General features: G+C 41.8%; 1 protein-coding gene across 1 annotated transcript in view; it reads left to right on the top strand.

Moving 5' to 3' along the window:
• LOC121629242 (sodium channel protein type 4 subunit alpha-like) overlaps nt 1-23136 on the top strand; it is a 265035-nt gene that overhangs the window by 88845 nt on the left and 153054 nt on the right. Inside the window, exon 9 of the mRNA XM_041968881.1 lies at nt 5344-5407. Within this exon, the coding sequence (XP_041824815.1) occupies nt 5344-5407 (64 nt within the window). The remainder of the gene's footprint in view (nt 1-5343; nt 5408-23136) is intronic.

Genomic DNA, 23136 nt, shown 5'->3' with positions numbered 1-23136 from the left:
TGACGTCAGTAATTCTCACAGACACACACACATACACACACTGTTAGAGGCCGTTCAGCTGGGCAGTTTAACAGGAGTACAGTACATACATGACATGACACACACACAGATGCAGAGGTCCTGCTAGGTCGCTCAGAATACACATCCATCATGTCAGGTGCATGAAGCACAGAATATAAGATGAGTTATGTGGACACTGTAATACACACACACACACACACACACACACACACACACACACACACACACACACACACACACAGGCGAAGGTCGAGATCAGGGTTAAAGGAACACTTAATGTTGTCAGATGAAATTTGAGCTGCATCACACAAAAAGTCTGAACATGTTTACTCTCCAGATCAGTATGAACATTCGACTCCAGCAATTTGCTAAATCATCATTTAATCATCATTCTATGTGATTATTTTTCCTCTCTAATCCCAATAAATGACTCCTGTGTTTTTATTGCTGTTTATGCTCATTGCTTACACATCAACAGAAGTGAATGTCTATGTCACTGTGCAGACATCTGCAGAAATATAGTAAATAATCATCAAGTTTTTAATAAGATTTACTCAGTGCAACATGTTTATAAAGATGCATCACTGATAACAAAAAGTAGCTGGCTGCGTTTCCTCCTTTTATAAGTAAGGTTGATAGAAAAGCAAACAGAGGACATGACACGCCTGCCACGCATTTCTTTGTTCTTTTGACTCTTACAGTCTGACTTAAACATTAGGCTCTGATTGTGCAGCTGCAGGAGTGATTACGGTATTTTACTCCCTCCCCCTGGAAGTGCATGTCATGTCAAAAAAGATTTATTTGTGTGATGTCCTTTATAATTTTCTGAAGCAAGTAGTTTCAATTAAGCCAAGCTGCAGGAAAAAATACAGTCACTTAGTCGATCTTACTTTTAATCAGCTGGATTAGATGAATTAACTTCCAGCAACAAGAGACGAGATCCTTCCTGAAGAGCACAAACTGAAAGATTAGAAATAACTATATTTCTTTCTGTCTGGAATTCTGCTAAAAGAAGAATCTGCCCCAGATAAAGTAAAGTTTGAGTTTACAGTAAAGAGGTTTGTCTGGACATGCAGCCATTGCTAATGTACCATCTATTTATTCATTTCCAGTTCACTTTGCCATCCATCACATCAAACAAATGACCCCTGCAGGCTCTCGTATCGACCTCTAAAAGCTGCTGTGAAACCTGAGAGTCGAGGCTGCGGCCTTAAGCTCAGTCCGTTGGGCTGATCTGAAAACAGCCCTCAGTTAGGGGATCAATGGCACATGTTCTCCGTGCTTAACATTTCCCATCAAGCTGTGTTTGTTCTGTGTGGTCTCAGCTGACTACAGCAGCAGTCATCCCTGCAGCTTCCTGTTGGAGGGCTTTTTCCTCGTCCCTCTTCATGAATTTACAGACCAGCAAAAACAGCTTTTAATTGAACATGGGGCTTTTTTTCTTTCTTGTCTGCTTAGTTTTGGGTATTTTGCAGATGAGGCACAGCTCATATTAAATACCCTAAACATTGTTAGAGGTTCTTTTAGAAGGAAAGCTGTATTTTCCACGCTCCCAGTAGTTTCAGATGCCTGGCTTGCTCATGCACCTGGAAAAATAATGTCTTAATGCTAGCCTAAGATGTTAATGGGTTAAGACTTTCCTAGACCTAGCTTAGTGAAGCCTGAACCTAGCCAGGGGCTTTTAGTGTTTAACCAGACCTAACAAGGACTGTTTGATTAGGATTAAAGTGCTGAAATAATTGAAACATTAGGTTTTAACATAAGCTTAAAGTCGCAATAGTCAAGTAAAACCATTCTCCCTAAAACCATCCGAGTAGTTTCAGATGCTTAGGTTGCTAAAGCAGCTGAAAAAAGAAGGTTTCTAGTTTCCCTGCTTGCACTCAGTAATGGCTCCTTAACAAGCTTGTGCAGAACATGCGAACAGTATGCTGAGGAGACTCGCCTTCAATGAACTGAGGGTGCAGACACAGGGAAACATCTAAAATCTACAGTGGCCCTTGAGGATTGGGGTTGAAGATCCTTGGTGTAAATAGTTGGACTTTGTTCCAGCTACAGTTTAAAGATTAGTTTCAGGTCTGGGAAGTTCAGCTTTATCTCCAGCAGCTCCCCACAAACAAAACCTTTGATGGATGAATGAACAATAAAGACATCTTGTCATGATCTGTGGGTTTTAATTTAGGCTTTTGTGGTCCGGTCATGTTCTGTTTTCTTGTCTTATTTTGTAGTTCCTTCCCTTGTATTCTGTTTTGCTCTCTGTTTCCTGTTCATTAGTTCACCTGGTTGGATTTATTCATTCACTTCACCTGTTCTTCATTAGTCCTTCTGTGGTTTCTTTTCACCTGGCCAGTCCATTGTAGTCTTCATGCGAAGTTTAGTCTGTGTAGTCTGCTTTAGTTTTGTGTTAATAAAACCTTTATTCTGCATCCGTCTGCCTGCATCTCGGTCCTCATCCACGCCTTGCCCTCCTGACACCTTTCGGTAACAAATGAATCACTAACTGATATTTTTCCACCATAAGTGAGCCGATAAACTGTTTCCATCTAATTCACTCTGACCAATAACTCTCCTGCTGACTCTTGTCATACCTGCAGATTTTCCTCGTGTAAATTTATCCCTTGGTGATGAAAATGCACGAGGGGAGGATGGAGGTTTATTAAGGTTTGACAGGGTGATTTGCTACTATCAAGTTTTATAAAGAAATTAAATTAAGCCCATTCCTTCGGTATCCTGTAGAGACAATTTTCTAAGTTCCTGCAGCTCGGTAAAATCCTCTCAGATGGGGGTCTGCATGGAGATAAAACAAAAACCATTAGTAAATATCAGACTGCAGGCTAATATGCATCCATTTTGGGGGGTATAGCATCCTCAATAATGAACTTTTTAGAAATTACTGTCTACTTTGTCGGAGTGCCTCAGTGAATGAATTCAGGCTTCTTGCTTCCTTTGTAAGCTTGTGAATAAAAAGCAAACCAGACTTCAGAAATGTTTGTTTGAGTGGGGAAGCAGCCTTTCCAGATGTACTCGATAACAAATGAATGGCTGCAATCCTAAAAGGTTTTGGTGCCTGTGGTGCAGCCGCAGTCATGGTCTCACAGAATCACACAAAACCCATTTTAGTTTGTTATAGGACTAAACCTTTGCACATATACAGCCACAGAAAGGAGCTCAGGAAAAGGCTTTTGTTGTCTTTGATATGTTGAAATGCTTTGTTTCTCTCGGACAAGCTTTAAAGTAAATCTCTTTTGCTTGGAAAAACAGCTTCTTCTTTAAATGTCAGATAAGTGCAATAAGAAAATTACTGCCATCTTCATATTTTTTTAATGCTTTGCAATCAGGCATAATGACTCTTAGCTGGAGTTAAACACATGTGGTACAAATTCTCTGCTGAATAAAAGATGAACATTACAAATAGCTGTTTTGATAAGGTGACGAGAAGAAAATGTCAGGCCATCACTCAGAAATCTCTCATCTGTCGAGGTTTGGGTTTTAGATTTTCAGTCTGTCCTCAGATCTGTATCCTGCTTCTGGTCCAAAGAAATCAACATATTCACAATGCTTTTAATGGAAAACTTTACAGCCGTATTTAGCTAGCTGTTGTTTAAATGAGAGGAAGCTGTGTAACGTACAGCGTGCCTGGTTCATACGTGTTTGAACAGTAGCTGTCATGGAGCTGACCAATCACCAGGCGGAACATCTTCTACGTTGTTTCTGACTTTGTACTGTTAGACATCTTAGGTCGTGAGTCCATAAGCATATTTATCAAAACTGGATGGAGAAAATGGTCTTTTCTGTTGTTGCAGTAAAGTTTTTACCCATTAAAAAAGAAATACATTTACTACAGAGTGTCTTCTGTTAGAATTATGAGTACAGCTTGAGTTAAAACTAGACTTAAAAGGCCCATTTATGCTCCCCTATGTATGTAAACATAGACGTTGTCATATGGCGCCATCCTCATACTTCCATGCTTCTTTTACATTGCCATGGATGTCAACTCCTCCACTAGAGGGCAGTGCTGAGTTCAGAGTTCACTCCCGCGACCCGATGCCGTTTGGCCATAACGTATGGCTATAAAGCTGTTTGCATGTCCTCTCTTCAAAAGCTCGCACTATTGTTCTTGTCCTCGTCTTCATTCTTCTTCTGCTATTCTTTCTTCCTGCTCCTCTTCTTCTCTGGTTTGTTTATTCTGCTGGTCGTATGTCGGCTATTCTGCTCAGCACTGCTTCGTCTTCTGTGTTAAGCTATAGATAGCTAAGCTCTCTGAAAACAGACCAAAGTTGAACCTGAACCTCTAGAGTTGAAATTCATACTTTTGGTCTCAGCTTAAACTGGTATTTTTCTTCCAGAGTTTATCTCAAAGTTGCTCTATATGACTTCTCAGAGTTTGAGCCTGAGAATTAAACTAAAGTTAAGCAGTGCTTGTTTTCTTCCGACAGATGGCATTAAAAGCTTTTAAACTTATGTTGGACGCTTTTATTCTGGAGTGCGTTTGGGGCAGTTGAGTACCTGAAGTACTCCATGTGAGGCCATTAAAGTGTATTAATGTACATGGAAATGGCCTGTGGTCAAGCTGAAGTGTTGAATAAATGCTCAACAAAGTGTGTTTGCTGTAATGGTTTTGGCTTTATGGCCCTCCCGCTCAGACAGTCTTACCAGACCAAAACACACAAGTCTGATGAGCTTATTGATCGACAGACGGCCGGCGAGCTGAGCCAACTCACGCTGTGATGAGCAAACAGCATACAAGAATCTTTAGAGACAAATAATTATACACTAACTGAACTTATTATTTATGTTGACAGAGTGACTTTGCTGATTTTTAATTTCACACTTCTTATATTTCTTGTAGTTTGACAGTTTGCAAAGAATCTAACGGCACTGATGACAGAGTAAAAGATGCAAACTAACAGATTATTTAACTTATTACCCTAACAGGCCCTGAACTGCATGTAGCTGCTTCAGCATTAATATTCAAAATGAAAAGTAGTATTTTCAACATTTATAATGAGCAGGACCTGTTAGAAGCATTTCCCTGAAATCTCTGCATTCTCTAACAAGTATCCTCACATTAAGAGCTTCTCCCGTGTGAACATTGCAGGTCTCATATCGTCTGATTGTTCAGGATTTGAGCTTTTTCAGAACTTTACTGTAAAAAGTCACCTGGAGTAAACATGTAATTTCCTGAGAGATGCAGACAGTGGAAAGTGGGACACACTGTCTCCACAACCTGTATGAGAGGAGAAGGAAGATTCTCCAGAAGCCATTTTTAGTGGTTTATGGAAGAAAATAAGATCTGAGACTGACACTTTCCCTTCTTTGTTCTAGAAAACTACTACAAGGTGGAGGGAGCCAAGGATGCCTTAATCTGTGGGAACAGCAGTGACGCAGGGTGAGTGGACATTTTCTTAATATAGTTTTTAGATAAATTCTGGGAACATCTGGAATTATCTGGACTCACTCGTTGGGGACAGCTGCTTTACTTTAGGTTCAAGGTGTAAACTGTGATCACAAACTGAGTTTAAGTGGATTTGAAGACACACCTGCACATATAATTAGGACAGTAATTATTCCTTACAGTAATCCCTGGAACATTTATCACCTTTATAACAGCACAGACTGTGTGACGTACTTACTTACATAATTCCACAAAATTTGGGAAACTGTGAAAAAACAAATATCTAAATGATCTTGTAAGTGAATATTTTATATGCTGGTTTGGTCATTAACATTTCTCCACTCAACCCTGCTCGATGCCAGAGCTGCTTTTCTCTGCGATTTTTAAAATGAATTTTAATTAAAACTAAATACTCAATCAGCCAATTACTTGGACCGATGGTGAGTAAATACAGATCAATCTGTTGTTTCCATCTTCTAGTAGGAACAGGACAGGAGAGGAGACATTTGACAAACTAAAGCTTAAATTAGTCTCCGTCTGATGGATGTTGCTGATGTGAAAACCAAAGGTTCAGTTTTTGCTGGTGGACCTGATTAGGACCAGTTATTAGGGCTGTTTTTACAGGACATTTAAGATAAGGAAGGCTTTCCTCTTTAGTAATATTCACATTCTCTTTCTGCAATAACAGCAACGAGAGGAGACGATCAGCCACTGAACAGAGATGGAAAAACATCAGAGCTGAAGGGAAATATTTTTCTCTCTGGAATATAGATAGATAATGATGATAAATAATTATAAATGATAATAAACAAACAAACATATATACAGTAAATACTCTTACTGTGGCACTCTTCAGTTTCTTCATTTTCAGTTGAAAGTTGGATTCAATAGAAAACGTTGCTAATATTTCTCACGTGGCCTTTTGTTTCTAGCTAGATTTTGAAGTGTTTCTTGTCTTGTGTCCTGTTATCTACAGTGTGTGTAAAAATATTACACTATAACATGAAATAAAGGTAACATAACATCACCAAACAGTCTCCATGACAGGGCTAAGCAATGTTTTCACAGCTGGAAAAGTAGGTGGTATTGAAACGTAGGTTAATCTGAAACAGATTAGTCATATGATTTGGTGTCGAAAGAGCACCTTAGAGAGGCAGAGTCCCTCAGAGGTAAAGCTTGGCAGAGTACCTTCAGTCTGCAAAAAAACTGCATCTTTGTGGAGTAATTTCAGAACATTCCATCATTTACAGAACATCAATGTCATCAGATTTAGAAAATCTGGACACACCTCTGACAGCATGGGACACAGCTGGGAATCTGTAAGTAGCCCTGAACTAAACCAGACCTGATTCTCTACCTTGAAACCACTGCATGGACTCAGGAAATCCGTCAGGACTTCCAGAAACCACTGTCTGAGAACACAGTTCACCCTGAAATCCACAAATGCAGGTTGAAGCTCTATCATGCAAGAAAGAGCTATATATTTAGCAACATTTGCTAATTTAAATAATCAGAAGCAAAATGGAAAACTGTTCTGTGGTCAGACCGATCAAAATCTGAAGTTCTTCTTTTCTAAAATCAAGGATTCCACTTCCTCTGGTCTTAGTCCCTCTGGATGCCATGTCCTCTGAACCAAGGCCTCACATGTCTCAGGAAAACAATGCTAAACCATGTACTGCATCTACTGCAAGAGCAAGTCTTCCACGTAGAAAAGTCTGGTGCTGGCCTGCCTGCAGTTCAGACCTTTCACTGGCTGAAAACATCAAGCACATCACGAAACAAAAAAAACACCACAGAAGAAGTAAAAATGCTGAGCAGCGACAGAAATGGGACAAAACTCCTCTTAATGCTTTGTTGTGAAGAAATGATGGTTTATAAGATTTGCAAATTATTGGATGATTTTTTTATTTAAACGAATAATAAATGCATATTATTTAAAACAAATAATGGTTTTCTTTAGGTAACAGGGAGGAAGTCGACCCTGTGGCACCGTTGTTGTGTGTTTGTCACATGAAGGATGTTTTTTCAGAAGCACTTTTATTTATTTTCAGGAGGTTTTATGGTTTATGATGCTCAAGTGTGGCCACAGTCAGACCAGATTTGCTTCTGTAGAGAGCATGGATTGTTTTGACATAATCTAGTCTGCAGTCACTGAAAAATCGAGCTCCTTAATACTGGTCTGGTAAAGCTTTAATAGTCCCCAGGTCCATTAGCAACTTGCAGCAAGTCTGAATCGTCCAGCCAACATAATACTTTCATTTTTTACTTTACAATTTATTTCAGTTTTTCATTTGATGTTTTTATAGACATTTTTTGTTATTTGGCCCATTCCCAGGTAATTACATCTCAAATTACTCCAATTTTTAGCAAAGAATTCAAAGTCTGAAGCAACCGGTTAGTATTTTAAATCTGATCGCTGGAAATATTTGTTCTTTCTGTATTCAACACATTAGTGGAAATTTTAGCCTTTCAGTGAAAATGGAGGAAGCCATTTTTAGGTTATTTAAATAACGTGATGCTGTAAAGGCAGATATATTTCTCTTTGAACCCTGATCTGTCAGCAGCTCTTGTTGTAAGGAACTCATATATGACATGAAACAGTTTTCTGTCAACATTTTCTATTACTTAAATATTTACAGTATATTTATCTGCTTTTTGTGTCAGTTGCTGCGTTTCCTTCTGTTTCTGATTGAAATCATAGAAGCTGAATCTAATTTAATAGAATTTTGTTCAAGTATTTAATGTTATGTTCATACTTTTAAGTAAGTAAAATAAGCTCTATTTTAGAACTATTTACTGAGTTTCTTAGGTTTCGATTATATTTACACTCTTGGATAACTATACTAGGTCTTTCGGAGAAGCTTTGCAGAGTTAGAGGGGCTGTTTAAAAATGTTGCTGAACTGTGATTTGTGGGATCAGGATTTATTTATTTATATAATTTAACATGACCGCTCTAACAACTGAAAAGCAGGATATGCCAGCTCGCCTCCAAGCCTTCCTTTTTGCTGGTGTGGCCCTAATTTTATGGGGTAACCCTTTAATAAATCATTGCTTGTAACTGCTTAAACAAAAAAAGGTATTTTTCTCTCTAAAATGTTTCTAAATATCATGGAATAACCTCCAGAATTTGTTTTGTGAGGATTTGTGACCCATTTGATTAGCCAGCTTGACTTCCGGACGGCTCAGGAGGGGAAAGCAGTGCTCCTTCAACACTGTGTACAGTGAGGATGGGGGGCTGCTGACCTCGACTCGGGTAGTTGTGAGGCAGTGGAGGGATTACTTCAAAGACCTTCTCAATCCCACCAACACGTCTTCTGATGAGGAAGCAGAGTCTGGGGACCCTGGTGTTGTCTCTCCTATTTCTGGTGCTGAGGTCGCTGAGGTGGTTAAAAAGCTCCTTGGTGGCAAGGCCCCGGGGCTGGATGAGGTCCGCCCAGAGTTCCTTAAGGCTCTGGATGCTGTAGGGCTGTCTTGGCTGACACGCCTCTGCAGCATCGGGACAGTTCCCCTGGACTGGCAGACTGGGGTGGTGGTCCCCCTCTTCAAAAAGGGGGACCGGAGGGTGTGCTCCAACTACAGGGGGATCACACTCCTCAGCCTCCCCGGTAAGGTCTATTCAGGGGTGCTGGAGAGGAGGGTCCATCAGATAGTCGAACCTCGGATTGAGGAGGAGCAGTGTGGTTTTCGTCCCCGTCGTGAAACAGTGGACAAGCTCTACACCCTCTTCAGGGTCTTGGAGGGTGCATGGGAGTTTGCCCAACCAATCTACATGTGCTTTGTGGACTTGGAGAAGGCATTCGACCGAGTCCCCCAGGGACGGTCCTGTGGGGGGTACTCCGGGAATACTGGACCCGCTTGTACAAGCTGTCCGGTGTCTGTACCATCGGTGTCAGAGTTTCGTCCGCATTGCCGGCAGTAAATCAGAATCGCGAATCTGTTGGCTTCATCGGGCCGTGATCTTCAGCTCTCGCTGGAGCGATTCGCAGCCGAGTGTGAAGCCACTGGGATGAGAATCAGCACCTCCAAATTCAAGACCATGGTCCTCAGCCGGAAAACGGTGGAGTGCACTCTCCAGGTCTGTAATAGGGTCCTGCCCCAAGTGGAGGAGTTCACGTATGTCGGGGTCTTGTTCACGAGTGAGGGAAGGATGGAGCGGGAGATGGACAGACGGATCGGTGCGGCATCTGCAGTGATGCGGACTCTGCATGGATCTGTCATGGTGAAGATGGAGCTGAGCCAAAAAGCAAAGCTCTCGATTTACCGGTCGATCTACGTTCCTACCCTCACCTATGGCCACGAGCTGTGGGTAGTGACCGAAAGAACAAGATCGCGAATACAAGTGGCCGAAATGAGTTTTCTCCGCAGGGTGGCCGGGCTCTCTCTTAGAGATAGGGTGAGAAGCTCGGTGATCCGGGAGGGGCTCAGAGTAGAGTCGCTGCTGCTCCATATCGAGAGGAGCCAGATGAGGTGGCTCGGGCATCTGGTTAGGATGCCTCCTGGACGCCTCCCTGGTGACGTGTTCCAGGCACATCCCACCGGAAAGAGGCCCTGAGGAAGGCCTAGGACACGCTGGAGGGCCTACATCTCTCGGCTGGCCTGGGAACTCCTCGGGATCCCTCCGGATGAGCTGGTGAATGTAACCGGGGAGAGAGAAGTCTGGGTTTCCCTGCTTAGGCAGCTGCCCCCGCAACCAGATTCCAGATAAGTGGCAGAAAATGGATGGATGGATGGACGATTAGCCAGAAACCAGTTTTACTGAATGCCTGGGCTGTTGAAGCTTGGGAAGCTGTTTTCTTTCCAGGTTTTGGTCTCAGCTGTTTCCTTCTTTTATGATGCAGTATTATTAGTGTCCTCATTGTTTGACTCTTGCTGCTGGTACCATAAACAGCCGAGTAAGATGTCAGAAAGGAGCAGTATCTGTGCTGACTGTCCAGACTGAGGGCAGCACGCCAACACTGAATGACATCGCTACAGTATGACATCACTATGTGTGATGGTGTGTGTGGAAATAACGTCATCCAACATAGAGGGGCTAAACCTCAGAAAACTGTTAGTCTAAAGCTAATTGAAGCCATGTTAAACCTGTCTGAATTAGCAAACACACGGCTAGCAGGCTGAGAGGAAAGCTGATGCAGGAAAAGACTAAATCTGAGAAGGAGTTTAAGAGTGGAAAAGCAGAAAGGACAGACTAGAGAAAACAGTGGATGCACGAGAAAGAAGAAAAAGAAAGATCGAGAGAAAGCTGAGTGGAGAGCAGACAGCAGAGAAGTAGTGTGAATAGACACGCAGAAAAGAGACCAAAATCAGGAAAAGACCTTTTAGTCTTTCCTTACCAACAGACAAAGTAAAGATCAAGAAAAATAGTAGAAAAAAATGGAAGGAGTAAGAGAAGAATTAAGTTAAAATCCTGCTTTAACGTTAAAATGTTATTTTTGCCTCCATTCCTCTGTCCTCTGTTTCACTGGAAGTTTCTTTCACGTTAAAGACGACGTGGATAAGTTTATTTATAAATGCCTCGCACTCAAACACACTGAGACATTTAGCTTCAAACCTTCCTTTTCTGGATTAGTGGCTGCTGAGTCCACTTCTGCAGCTAAATGCACAAAACATGCCGGACGTGCAAAACCACACACTCCTTCTAATGCAGTGCTGGACAGCACAAAATATAACTTTTGTGTTCTTCAGGAAAAATACAAAGTTCTGTGACTTTAAGGTTTTAAGTCCAGGCTGAATTTGGGAGTGAGAAGAACATGCTGTTTATTGTTTCAGCTAGCTTAAAACACATGAAACAGGTATTTTATGTGTGCAATTTTTTTACTTTTGACTCTTTCTGCGAAAGTTGTGAGCAGATTTCATGTCAGCAGCAGCACTCAGCGTTCAGGGAGGATGTTAACATTCGGTTTGGAGGCTCGTTCTGCTGAGACACAACTTGAGTCAACAGCTCTGCGATATCAGCTGGGAAACTGCTGGAGGATGAAAGAGCGAGCGGCAATGACGGCGATGATGATCGCCGTTGTTTGCTTCCTGTGTTGAATCTGCTCTGCTCCTACAAGATGCTGATTTGCCGAGCCTGAGGGGAGAGGTCACTGAGTTTACCCTCTGACACACACACCGCGACTCCCAGAACCACCTGCAACACACACCACGGGCTGGATCCTCACCACGCTGAGCAGGAGATGTGCTTTTGGAAGACGAGGTTGGACATTAAATTCCTCCTCATAAGGAGTTCCTTAAAAGGAGAAGACTGGTGTTCTGTCTCAAGTCAAACTGCAGTCAGACTGCAGATTATCCGGTTACAGTTCGATTATCAGACTGAGTTGTATCTTTGTTTACATACATTATTGAAATTCTAGTCTTGTGACTCAGTTTCCTCCTGAGGGCTTGTGTTTGTAATAATGTTTGGACAAACATCTTGGGTGGCATCTGAAGCCCTTTTCAGGCATGAGATACAGAACATTAGTGGCTTCATCAATCTGGATGGACTGTTTTCTGTCATTCGGGTCACATGGATGCTAATGTTCTTCACACACGAGCTATTTGTGATTCAGACGGGACAGAACATCAAGCTGGGCTCTGCATCTCTTCAAGCTGAGACGCGTCATAGTTTTAATGAAACATGGAACAGTGAACATTTCAACATGTATTCACTTGAGACTTTAATACTTTTGTAGGTTTTTTTCCTCTTCATGGCATAAATAACATCAGGTAAACTTATTGGGATGATCAGAGAATCAGTCAGTTTCACATGTTTAATCCAGTTCAACAAAATATCAGATGAGTCATTTCACCTCAAATAAATGACTCATCATGCAGAACATGACCAGATGTTGGGTTAACGTCAGCTGAATCCGGTGTGTTGGAGCAGGAATTTACCTGAAAGCCGCAGGACGGAGGGCCTTGGGTATCAAAGTGTGAGATCCCAGATCTATACCATAATCACGTGTAAGACATTTTTCAGAAAGAACATGTTGGCTTGTTTCTATTTTCTTTGTTCTAACAAGCTAATTATTTAACCTGATGAGGAAACCATGTGTGTAACTCTGATAAAGTCGCAGTTAGGTTTACACTACAAATATCTGCTTTGAGACTCCAAATGGGACAAAAGTTTACACTCATTCTGTTTTTTCCAGGCATCTTCCTTTTATACGTTAGAATTAATGTATACCATCAGGTCTACATACTCTAAATCTACATGGTTAGGCAGTTTGCACATGTTTGAAATCATGTACAGTAGTTAACGCTGCAACAGAGATGGTGTCACAGCTCAGCAGGTAAATTCGGGGGTTAAAATCAGAAGCATCAACAGCCTGAATGGGTGGAGTTAAACAGGAGAGACGATAAGTTGATATGCAGAGGTTTATTTGATTTATCAAATATTTATCAGTTTGATTGCAGGATGTACTAAATGCTTTTCAGCCACAGTCTGAGTGCATTTTCTGGAAACTTTTTCAAGCTGAAACAAACACATTAACGTTGCAGTGTGGTTGCTGTGTATGTTTCCCTGCTGCCCACAGCAAAGTTCAGAGTGGAAAAGCCACTGAGTTATCATGAGGGCATGATAACAAAGACGGCTAACAGTCGATACCAGCATTGTTCTGCTTCCATATAACTGCGGGGTCAGCGTATCACAACAGCCTGTCCTGGTTTATTTAAAGTCAAGCCACTAGCCTTTTACATCAGCATTATTCCAGTTTAACCCCATTTGTTCTTTTTCGCCTCCACATCCATGTAAATGTTGTTGTGCCTGAACTGAGTGTGAACCTGGTAGTAGAGGGATATCCCAGCATGCTACACAAACCAGGACTTAAAGAAAACATCTTGAACAGATATTTAATTTATCGGAAACATGATCAGATGTTTTGCTCATTCTGTATTTTCCACAGAAGACCTGCGGGGTTCAGTTTCCAGGACATCCAGGATCTGCTCAGTTTCAGCATGTCCCCGTTAATTTGCTGCTAGGACTGATGTCTGTGGTGTGTCATCGCATTTTTGACATCCTTATGGTCTCAGTGGTGGTGTGTGTTTCTCACAAAATGCTGCACAGCTTTGGGCTACAGATGGACCTGAATTGGGGTTTTTACACCACAACAGACAGGTGGATTTAAAATCATTGATTATCTATTGATCATCATTAGCAGTGTCACCTGGCAGTAGGGGGCAGAAATGTTCACAAGTCCTTTTTGCAAATCCAAGTCAAGTGTGAAGTCACTTTGAAGTATTTCCCATGCGACGCTGCCGCCTGGTCTGCTTAGAAGATGCATTAAAATATCCAAGGAATTTAAAATCTGCACTCAGCCTTCAGTAACAGCACTGATCTGTAGCTGAAACTGGCTAATACTCTGTCCCTGTCTCTGGACAAGTTCTTTGCTTTATTGAATTCAGAAAGCCTGCAGATGAACATGGAAATTTATTCAGATTAGTAAATGTCCTCTTTACATAACTCATCCAAGAATTTTTAATGTGAACCAAAGTCCGTCTGAATCCACTGATAAATTTAAAATGCTAATAATACACAAAATACTGCAGTTCTTAGCATGTTTTCCTGAATGTAGAGATGAGGACCAATATGCTGCATTGTAGTGCAGGAGCACCACCTGTCCTGCAGGTTTTAGACGTCCTGCTGCAACTCACCTGATTCACATGGCAGCTTGTTCTGTTCACGCCTCCTAATGACCCCGTAGTATTTGTCTCAGGTGTATTGCAGCAGGTAAACATGTAAAATCTGCAGGACAGTGACTCTACAGAATGTGGATGTGAATGTTTGTTGGTGGTTGGAGAGGTCGTAGGTGCAGATCGGCAGCCATGTTTCCGTCAGTCTGTCCGAGGGCAGCCGTGGCCACACGTGTAGCTTAGCATCAGCAGATATGAGTGAGGAGTGGATGGATAATGGACACAATGTAAAGCGCTTTATGAATCTAATCCATTATTATAAATAATTTTAGATCCAGTGCTTGCAGATCCAATAAATACATTCTTAAATCAGCAACAGCTGTAGTTTCCTAATAAACAGACCCAGTAAAACCACATTGTTTACAGGGGGTCTGGTCCTAGTTTAAGGTGGCAAAGTTGGCAGTTTATGGAAACGTTCAGTAAATGTCTCATTTTTTTTCTGAACACATGTTCAGATGTGGTGGATCAAGCGTCCTGGATTTTTACACCACAGACGCTCCAGCTTGCTGCTCTTGATAGGTCGCCCACTGTGGGCGTATCTGTGTGACGTTACTTCAGTCTGGGCAAATGACAGCAGACAGGAGATCAGAAAGAAGGTCATTAAGAAAACTGTTCACGAGTCTCAAATTGCAAGAATGAGCCGAGTCTTTTGATTGTGAGTCCAGTTCGAGTCTCAAGTCACTGTAAATGCAACTCAAGTGTGACTCGAGTCCGAGTCCCAGAGTCCCCATCTCTGGTAGGGGGTGATATAGCTGAATATCTCGTGCCTGAAGTTTCTTTAATTGGATACAGAATAAATGGACATTTCTGTGACTTTTACAACATCCTGACTGTGATCTTCTTGATCTGTAAAGATCAGGATCTGCCAAAAGTGGTCTGAGAAGATCAGGGGCCCAGCCTCAGGGTCATGGGCCACCGAGACTCACTGATCCATGTGGAAAGCAGAGGCCGCTGCAGTTCCGATCAGACTGAAAAGCTACTGTAGCCCAAAGTGCTGGAAATGTTTTCACCAGCACTGATAGAGAAGTGTCAGATACCACAGAGCAGCGTAGTCTGGGGAGGGGGTTTGGGTGAGGATTTACTCAGGTAGCTGGTCATAATGTGGCCAGTTCGCTTACTCCAGGGCTTTGCTTGTTTACCACCATGAATAAGTTGAATGGGTTTCTATGAGCATTCTCAACCGTACCAGTTGCTAAGTTCTAGACCCTCCAGGAATTTTCAGTGTTATCAGTCAGTCCTGCACAAAATCTGCATTTTCTTACAATTTCGTCCAGCCACCACATCTTTAATGCAACTTTGAAAAATCATAACACTTCCCACGTTCACTAACAACTTTGTTTGTCTGATATTAATGTACAGGCTCGTGTTACGTTTGCCGTCTAAAATCACTGCGAAGCTCCACACATGACACTTCCCCAGCATTCAGGAAGGTGTTGGACCCACTGGGTGAACAGTCTCCTCTTTGAAGCAGCTGGACCAGGTTGAATCACAGCTTGGGGCCTGTTGCTGCATGCCACCCGCTCCCTCTCTCTTTGAGCTGCTAACAAACAGTCTAATAAAGACCCCTACCACCGAAAACTACTTTCTGAGCGTTGACATGAAAGTGGAATTTAAATATTTTGTGCCACGTTGCGCTGGAAGATGTCAGCTGATTTTCCTACCACAAGTCATTGCTTGAGGACGTTGCGGCTTCAGAGCTTCTGCTAAATGTGGAGAAACTCTCCCAGTGTGTTCATGTCAATAAATATGATGAATCAAATTGTAAATACATTTCCGCTGCTTTTCCAAGAAAAGAGACGTTTTGTCACAACTTTTCACAAAAGACATTAAGATGCAAAAATCACAGAAAATGCATCAGAGTCCTGGAGGGACTGACTCTGAACACATCTCAGCCTGGTCTTTCTGTCAAGATGCTCTGGCTCACTAGTTTAATTCTGCTGCAGCCATTGCTTCATGTTCGGACACCAAACAACGCCACAGGCTTGGACAGATCTGCAGTGTTTGACGGCTGAAAATAAGAACATTTTGGCCATTTAGCATTGTTTTATGTTTCTGTGAGATAAATAAAAACCAGATGGAACAAGTCTGCTGCTGTTTGACATCTTAACAGTTGTGGAAATAACTGACTTTTAAAAGATTTGTTTAATGTGCTTCAGTAAAGCTGTAAAATACTAACTGCTGTGATTTCTTCACTTTCAGTGAAATCCGCCTGGTAGTTTTCTTCAGTTCTTCATTTCTCTGGTTCAGTCAGAGCAATCCTCTGAAATCAAAGATAACTGAAAAACATGATAATTGAACTCAAACAAGATGAAACTGCTGTGCAGAAACACACTGACTGCCAAACTAACGATGCAGAGCGACAGGCTGCCTCGCTGGTGATGCTAGTTAGCGGCTGACGCTATGTGTTCTCATCACAGTGGCTCGCTGGTATGTAGCGTGTGACCCATGAGGTCGCTGCGAGGAAGTTGTCATGTGCTGAGAGGAAGTGATACAGCTGGAGGGCAGGAGCTCGATCCTGTCGGTTCTGCTGCTGCTGAGATGATGTAGCTGTTAGCTTCCTCATCACAGCTCTGCTTTAAAGTGCTTTCTGGGTAATAACTGTCTGCCAATCATTTCTTACTTTTCAGAGATCAGCAGACATGTTCTAGTAGGTTTAAAAATAACAATAAGCAGGAGAAAAAATCTGAGGTTTTAAAGACACCTCCAAAATCCTCAAAACAAAATATTCCCATCAGGATTTCTGTTTTCCTTCCAAAACAAAAGAGGAGGGAACCCTTCAAACGTTCTTCATCCGGAAACACAGACTGTTTTAGCCGTTTATGTATCAGCATATAAAGAAAAACTGAATCATCAGGTTTGGGAAATATCCCACTGTCTTGATGTATTTAAAAACTAAGCCAAAATACATGAAACCGAGTCCACCCCATGCAGCAGCTGGTAGAAGCAGCACTTTGTGTGTATTATCATCCTCTCACATCACTGAGTGAATTCTGCTCCACTCTTCTTGATGTTTGCAGCATTTGTTTCTCCACCACCGTGCTTGACAGTCGCTATGCGCTGATATGCTGTTTGGTTTTCTCCAAGCAAGCTGCTGTGCATGCTGACCAAACATCTCCACTTTGGTCTGGTCTGTCTACAGGACAATGTTCCAGAAGTTTGTTCAGATGCAGCTTTGCAAACCAAAGCTGTGCAGCCAAGTTCTTCGTAGAGGGAAGTGGCTTTTTCCAGAAACTGATCCAAACAAGCCATTTTGGTGCTGTCCTTTCTAACTTTATTGTCCTGAACTTTAACATTTAACAGGCTGATTGGGAGCAGCAGATTCTGACATGGAGCTGTTGTTCTTTTGCACTCTGCTCAGTTCATGTACATTAATGACTGGTTAACATACTCACCCTTACCATATCATAGAAACTTTGTGACTCCCTTTTAGAAGTAAATGCTGCAAATGTCTTTCGGTCAAACCAAATTCTTCACACAGCGTTATTTATCTGTCTATCAAATTTTAGCTTCTCAAAATTAGTTTTTTTTAACTCCTGTTGGACATACCTGTAGCTTACAGTGTTCTGGCCAGCGACCCAGAGGGATGTGCATGGAAATATCCCACAAGAAGCTAAAAGCCATATTGATCCTAAACCAGCAGCAGCAGTTCAGTCTTTCGGAGCTTCTCTCCTGCTTTCTGAGGCTGGCAGACTTCTTCATAGAAACATTATCAAGCCGTCTGTTGTCACAACTTTTCTTCTTTGTTTTTTACCCGAATAGAGAAGATCGTCTGCAAATTAGAAAAAAGGAGTCTGCATGCTTCCACCAAAAGTGGGTTTGAAAAGAACAACCCTAGAATCAACATTTGGGTTGCCAGCCAAAGGACATGCCAAGCTCCATCCTGCAAAACGTATGAGAGAAGGACTGTTCTGCTTTGGATGGTGGCTGCAAAGAAATTAATCTTGTGAGTGTGAAAATCAGACTGTGCCAGCGTGTGATTTGTAGCTGGAAGAAAAGGCAAATACCCTGCACCTGGAGAAACTAAGATTCTACAATGAGGACAAAAGGACTATATTTCATTAAATCTAAAATCTTTTAAAGGCCAGACTGCTGCACTGGTTCTTAGCTTACACACCTTGTAGACTTTCTTTGTCTTTATGTATAAGATATACATATTTAAATCAGAATACAGCACATCATAAACTAAAATATATTAATTTTGTCCAGATGATCCTAAATGCTGTACACCGTTAACCTCACAATCACTGAAGCAAAAACATGCAATGCACAAATCCAAAGTCCTCACAGAGGATTTTATACCGTACGGGGGGACATGTTGATCTAGTGGGGATGGCCTTTACTGTTCAAGCCAAGCTAAACTCCCAAGATCCTTACAGGACTATAACAAAAGCTTTTATTAATTTTTAATGTCAGTTTATTCTGTTTCACAAATGTAGTTAAATTTTTTTTAAAGCAAAAATGAAAGAGAGGAATATCACTGTGAATTCGACCAGGGCTCAAATTACACCGGAGCTTTCGGGGAGCCTCATTTTCGGGCGTTCTAGTGCGTTTAGTGCAGTCAAAGATGTGGGCCTGGTTATTCAAACGTAACCCGATCAGATTTAACAGATTGGATCAAATCTTGAAAATGGGTTGTTCAAAACTTCTGAGTCGGATCCGGATAACTTTCATCCAAGAAAACAGGATTACCCTGATCCCAACAGAGGGATGGGATTACGAGGCGGATTTAAGGAGGAATCTAATGTTAGTGTCTTTTATTCAGTGCATACGCTAATATTTGTGTTGCACCCGACTTGTTTAACCGTTACAAGTTTAAAGTAGATAAAATAGGAGCCAGCTGCCTGTCCAGCCTTTCAGCAAAGTACAGCAAGAATCATCCTGTCTGCCCGAAATAAACCTCCAAACAAACTGAGAAACCACCACACATAAATTAAACGATTTTCCCGTTAGTCATCGCTGCATAATCAGAACGGAAACCTGTCAGAAATGATGCCTAACGGATGCATCCCTCACCACACATCCCGTCCGTCCCTCATTCTGACAGAATGAAGGGAATGAAGGAAGGGAGCAGAATAAGTCCGGTACCCCAACAGGGCTCCGGTGATAATTAACACTGTCACAGAGGGACGTTGCGCCTTAATGAAGACATTTCCAGAATGTCCAGATCAGTTTTATATTTGTTGCTCTGATGAGAAGTCATACAATTATACAAAGAAGTGGATGTTCCTGATTTCCTGTGTGTTTTCGGCAAGTGAAATTGGTGGTCGTCCTGCAGCCCGCTCGTCAATCCCGGCCCAGAGAGCTCATGTTGAGGTGTCCCTGAGCAAGACACCAAACCCCTAATTGCTCCTGATGGGTCGGGGTTGAGCGCTTTGCATGACAGCTTCCGCCATCAGTGTGTGAATATGTGTGTGAATGGGTGAATGTGACGTACATGTAAAGCGCTTTGGGTAAAAGTATATAAGTACAGACCATTTACCATTTACCAATGTTGCTTTGAACAACCGGGATAAAAGAAAGCTGGATTACGTGATCCTCCATCCTGAAAAATGGGATTCCAAAATCCGGATGTCTTTTATCCAGATCAAATTTTTGAACAACCGTCACCAACTTCTACATGCAGCTTTAAATAGAAACGGGCAGAAAGTTCTTTTAATAACCACAAAAAGAAGCATGTCTGTTAGGTGGTCATTGCATGGACGCTCAAAGCTCACAAAGTTCACGGTGCTGAAGGAAACGGAACAGATCATCCGCGTCGTTTTAAAGATTTAATTAATTAAATTAATGAATAAACACAATGCTGACAACTGAATGCTATTCTTTTTAACAAACATTTGGAACCTTATGGAAAAATGAGATGTAACCACAAGGTGGACTATTTTTAGGGCTACCCCGTAAAGTATCATCTGAATGTCTTTAGGGGAGCTCTGCCTTTCAGGGGAGCTGAGCTCCCCTTAGCTCCCTCGTAATTCCAACCCTGACCTGCTGCAGGAGTTTCATAGTAAACTGATGCAATACAAGTATACCTGTTCTGTGTTTGCAAGCCTCAGTTCTTCGAAAGTTAGAGCATCACGATGATGCGCTTTCATTTTATGCAATCTTGCAAAAAATAAATAAATAAAAATCAGTAGTGGTGCATTTACAGCAGAATAAAGCTCAAATTCATCAAATAAAAATCTGACATGCAAACGCTGTGAACATGTTCAGACCTCATGTTTCTTTCAAATGCCTGCGGTCTGCACAAAAAAAGAAAAGAAACAAGAGGCTTTTTTCTTATTAAAACCAGGAGGCAGCTTTGATTTTCCCCATAATGTGATCAGAAAACACAAATGGAGAAGGTGGAGGTACGACTTTAATCATCATTGACCCAGCTTCTTCTCAGAAAGTCTCTGCTGTCATCATTGCAGTTAGCAAGAAATATGGCTTGACCCGCATCTGAGGAAATAGCTGCCGAGGGGGTTGATTTTCCTGGAATACACTGCGTCACATAGCTGATATTCATCATTCCATTAGCTTAGCTAGTGGTAGCTCCTGTCAATGCACTAAGCTGTGTGTGTTTGTGTGTTCCATTAAATTAGGTTAGCATTCGTCTCTGCTTGTACAAGTGCATTTCCAACATGTCTGTCCTTGCATGCTTCAGTTTGCACACAAGTTTTAAAGTGTGTCTGCGTTCTTGTGTTGTGATGCTCTCAGCATCACACACCTCTGATTTAAATGGTTAAAACATTTTGTTAAAAGCTGAGCTGATCAATAACTCGACTGCAGTATCAACAACATTTTTAAGAATGGAGGTTGATATTGTCTGAGTGTATGTGTGTGTGTGTTTGGCTGCCTCCATCTGTTTGTGTGTGTGTGTGTGTGTGTGTTCATTCTGGGTGTTTCTTTGAGTTATGAGCTCTCCAGGAGGCTCTGAATGTGACATCTGTCCAATGACACAAAAGAGGCTTTCAGCACCAAAACGCTGGTCCACTGGGAGATAACTGAGTGTGTGAGTGTGTGTGTGTGTGTGTGTGTGTGTGTGTGTGTGTGTGTGTGTTGATAATGGGCCGGTTTGAAGCACTTTTACATCTTTCCTCAGAAAAACCAAAAGTAAATTAATTCTTTTTTATTTATTTATTTTTTGACCGTCAAAGTGCTCATTAATCATTACCTCTTTCAGTTTCTAACAAAAACGTTGTGGAGTCGCGTTCTGTTCTGCCGCAGCCATTTTTCAAGTCCTCCCTGAATCTCATTACGCCACGTAACATGGTTCAAGCATGCTCAGCGACAACAGACACCACCGAGCGATCAGGATGAGCACACACGTTTTTCTCCATGCTGATACGACCATGACAAGGTTCGAACCCTCTCCACTGGATTGAAAATTCTTTCTGATTGAGGCTGACATGTTAACACATTTTTATTCTGACTGGACACTCGATCAGATTAATGACCATGTAAACGTAGCTAAGGTCCTCCGTTCCTCTGGTGCAGACTCCACAGACCCATTCTCTTACAATATATCTGAGGAATTAAGGATTTAACACATGAAGGATTTGATCAGTAATCTTTGATTAAGAGTAAATCATAATCAAATTAGGAAATTCATTAAATTAAATGAGTGAATCAAATTGTGGCCATCTTTATGCATAAATTTCAGTCAAATGCAGCAGGAAATCCCTGCAGTCACATGAATCCATCGGGGTAAATGCGATGACACAGCTCTCACAGGACACATTCTTTCAGTCCTAACCACATTTGCATGTAAATGTATTTTACAAACACACTAATGTACAGTATGTTGATTAATGTGGTTATCTGTTCTTCGTGTTGCATCTGCTTTCTGTAGCTCCTTATGGCTGTGCAAGCATTAACAGGCTTTTAGCCGGCTTGCTTTTTTTCTTTTAATTTCCTGTTAAAGTTCAAAAGTGCAGCGATGAGTTGGCTGCATGATTCTGTTCGTGTGAGCCATGAAGCTTGCGGTCATAGAACGATGTAGAAGGGGACATTTGCTCCCTGAGTTTGTCCTTCAGGCATGGCTTTTCTTTGGTACAGTTACATCAGAACTGCTTTCAGGCTGAAGTGTTGGAAATTATTCTGAATTTAGAGAAATGCTGGAACAATTTACATAGAAGACCTTAACATGGTTTATTTAAGCTGATTAGTGTGTTTGTAATTTTTTAAGCAGTATACAGTAAGTCCTTTTGCTTCGACTGATTATGAATAACTAAAATGTACACCCACTCCACAACCACCACAGCCCACGCCTCAGATTTTAAGTAAACTAATGACTCATTTCCCCGTGGAGACATCCAGTAAAAGGGGGTCGCTCAGTAGCAGGGACTACTTCTTGGATAGACTCTAGAAACTTCCTCCAAGAGATAGCTTAGCCAACCTGTAATGGAAACTTATAGGTGAGGGTTAAAGGGCTGGACCTTTGAATGGTACACCTTTTTAACTGCAGACACCACGCCTAATCTGCCTCTCCATCTTCTGGTCTGTTTTCCATTCTGCTACCACGGCTCATTACTTACCACAGCGTTTGTTTAAAATGTTTTTTTTTCTTTTTTTTCAGTTACTTTATGCAAAAAATGTAGTTTTCTTAATCATCTGGGCACAGACAAGCAGAGGATGAATAAGCTGGATGAAATTAAAAGTCAGCCACTCACTAACAACATTGAGTTATAAGAACAACCCACTCAGGAAGAATGAAATGAACTTCATTGATCCCTGAGGGTGGAATCAGGGCACAGCAGCGGTGGAAGTACAAAGGTGTGGGCTGAAGAACGGGGAGAGATGCTGTCAGAGGACATTAATTATAATACAGTAGCAAGAAAAACTGCTCTGCTTGGATGGAAGAACGTTGACACGCAGCTGCTTGGATTTCTGCAGAGCTCCTTTCAAGTTGCATCTTTTCTGCCAATGAAGTGGCTAACAGCACAAAGTGCAAACACAAAAGGACAAGTGACACCTGAGCTGTACACAGAAAAAGCTGTCAGTAGACGATGGCGTGTGAAGAAGCCCACTGCACGAAAACAACATTCGAGTCGACACTCTGACCTTCTCTCCCTGC

This window comes from Melanotaenia boesemani, chromosome 18 (genome assembly GCF_017639745.1).
Source record: "Melanotaenia boesemani isolate fMelBoe1 chromosome 18, fMelBoe1.pri, whole genome shotgun sequence".
Lineage (NCBI taxonomy): Eukaryota > Metazoa > Chordata > Actinopteri > Atheriniformes > Melanotaeniidae > Melanotaenia > Melanotaenia boesemani.
This window is presented reverse-complemented; position numbering and strand designations above follow the sequence as displayed.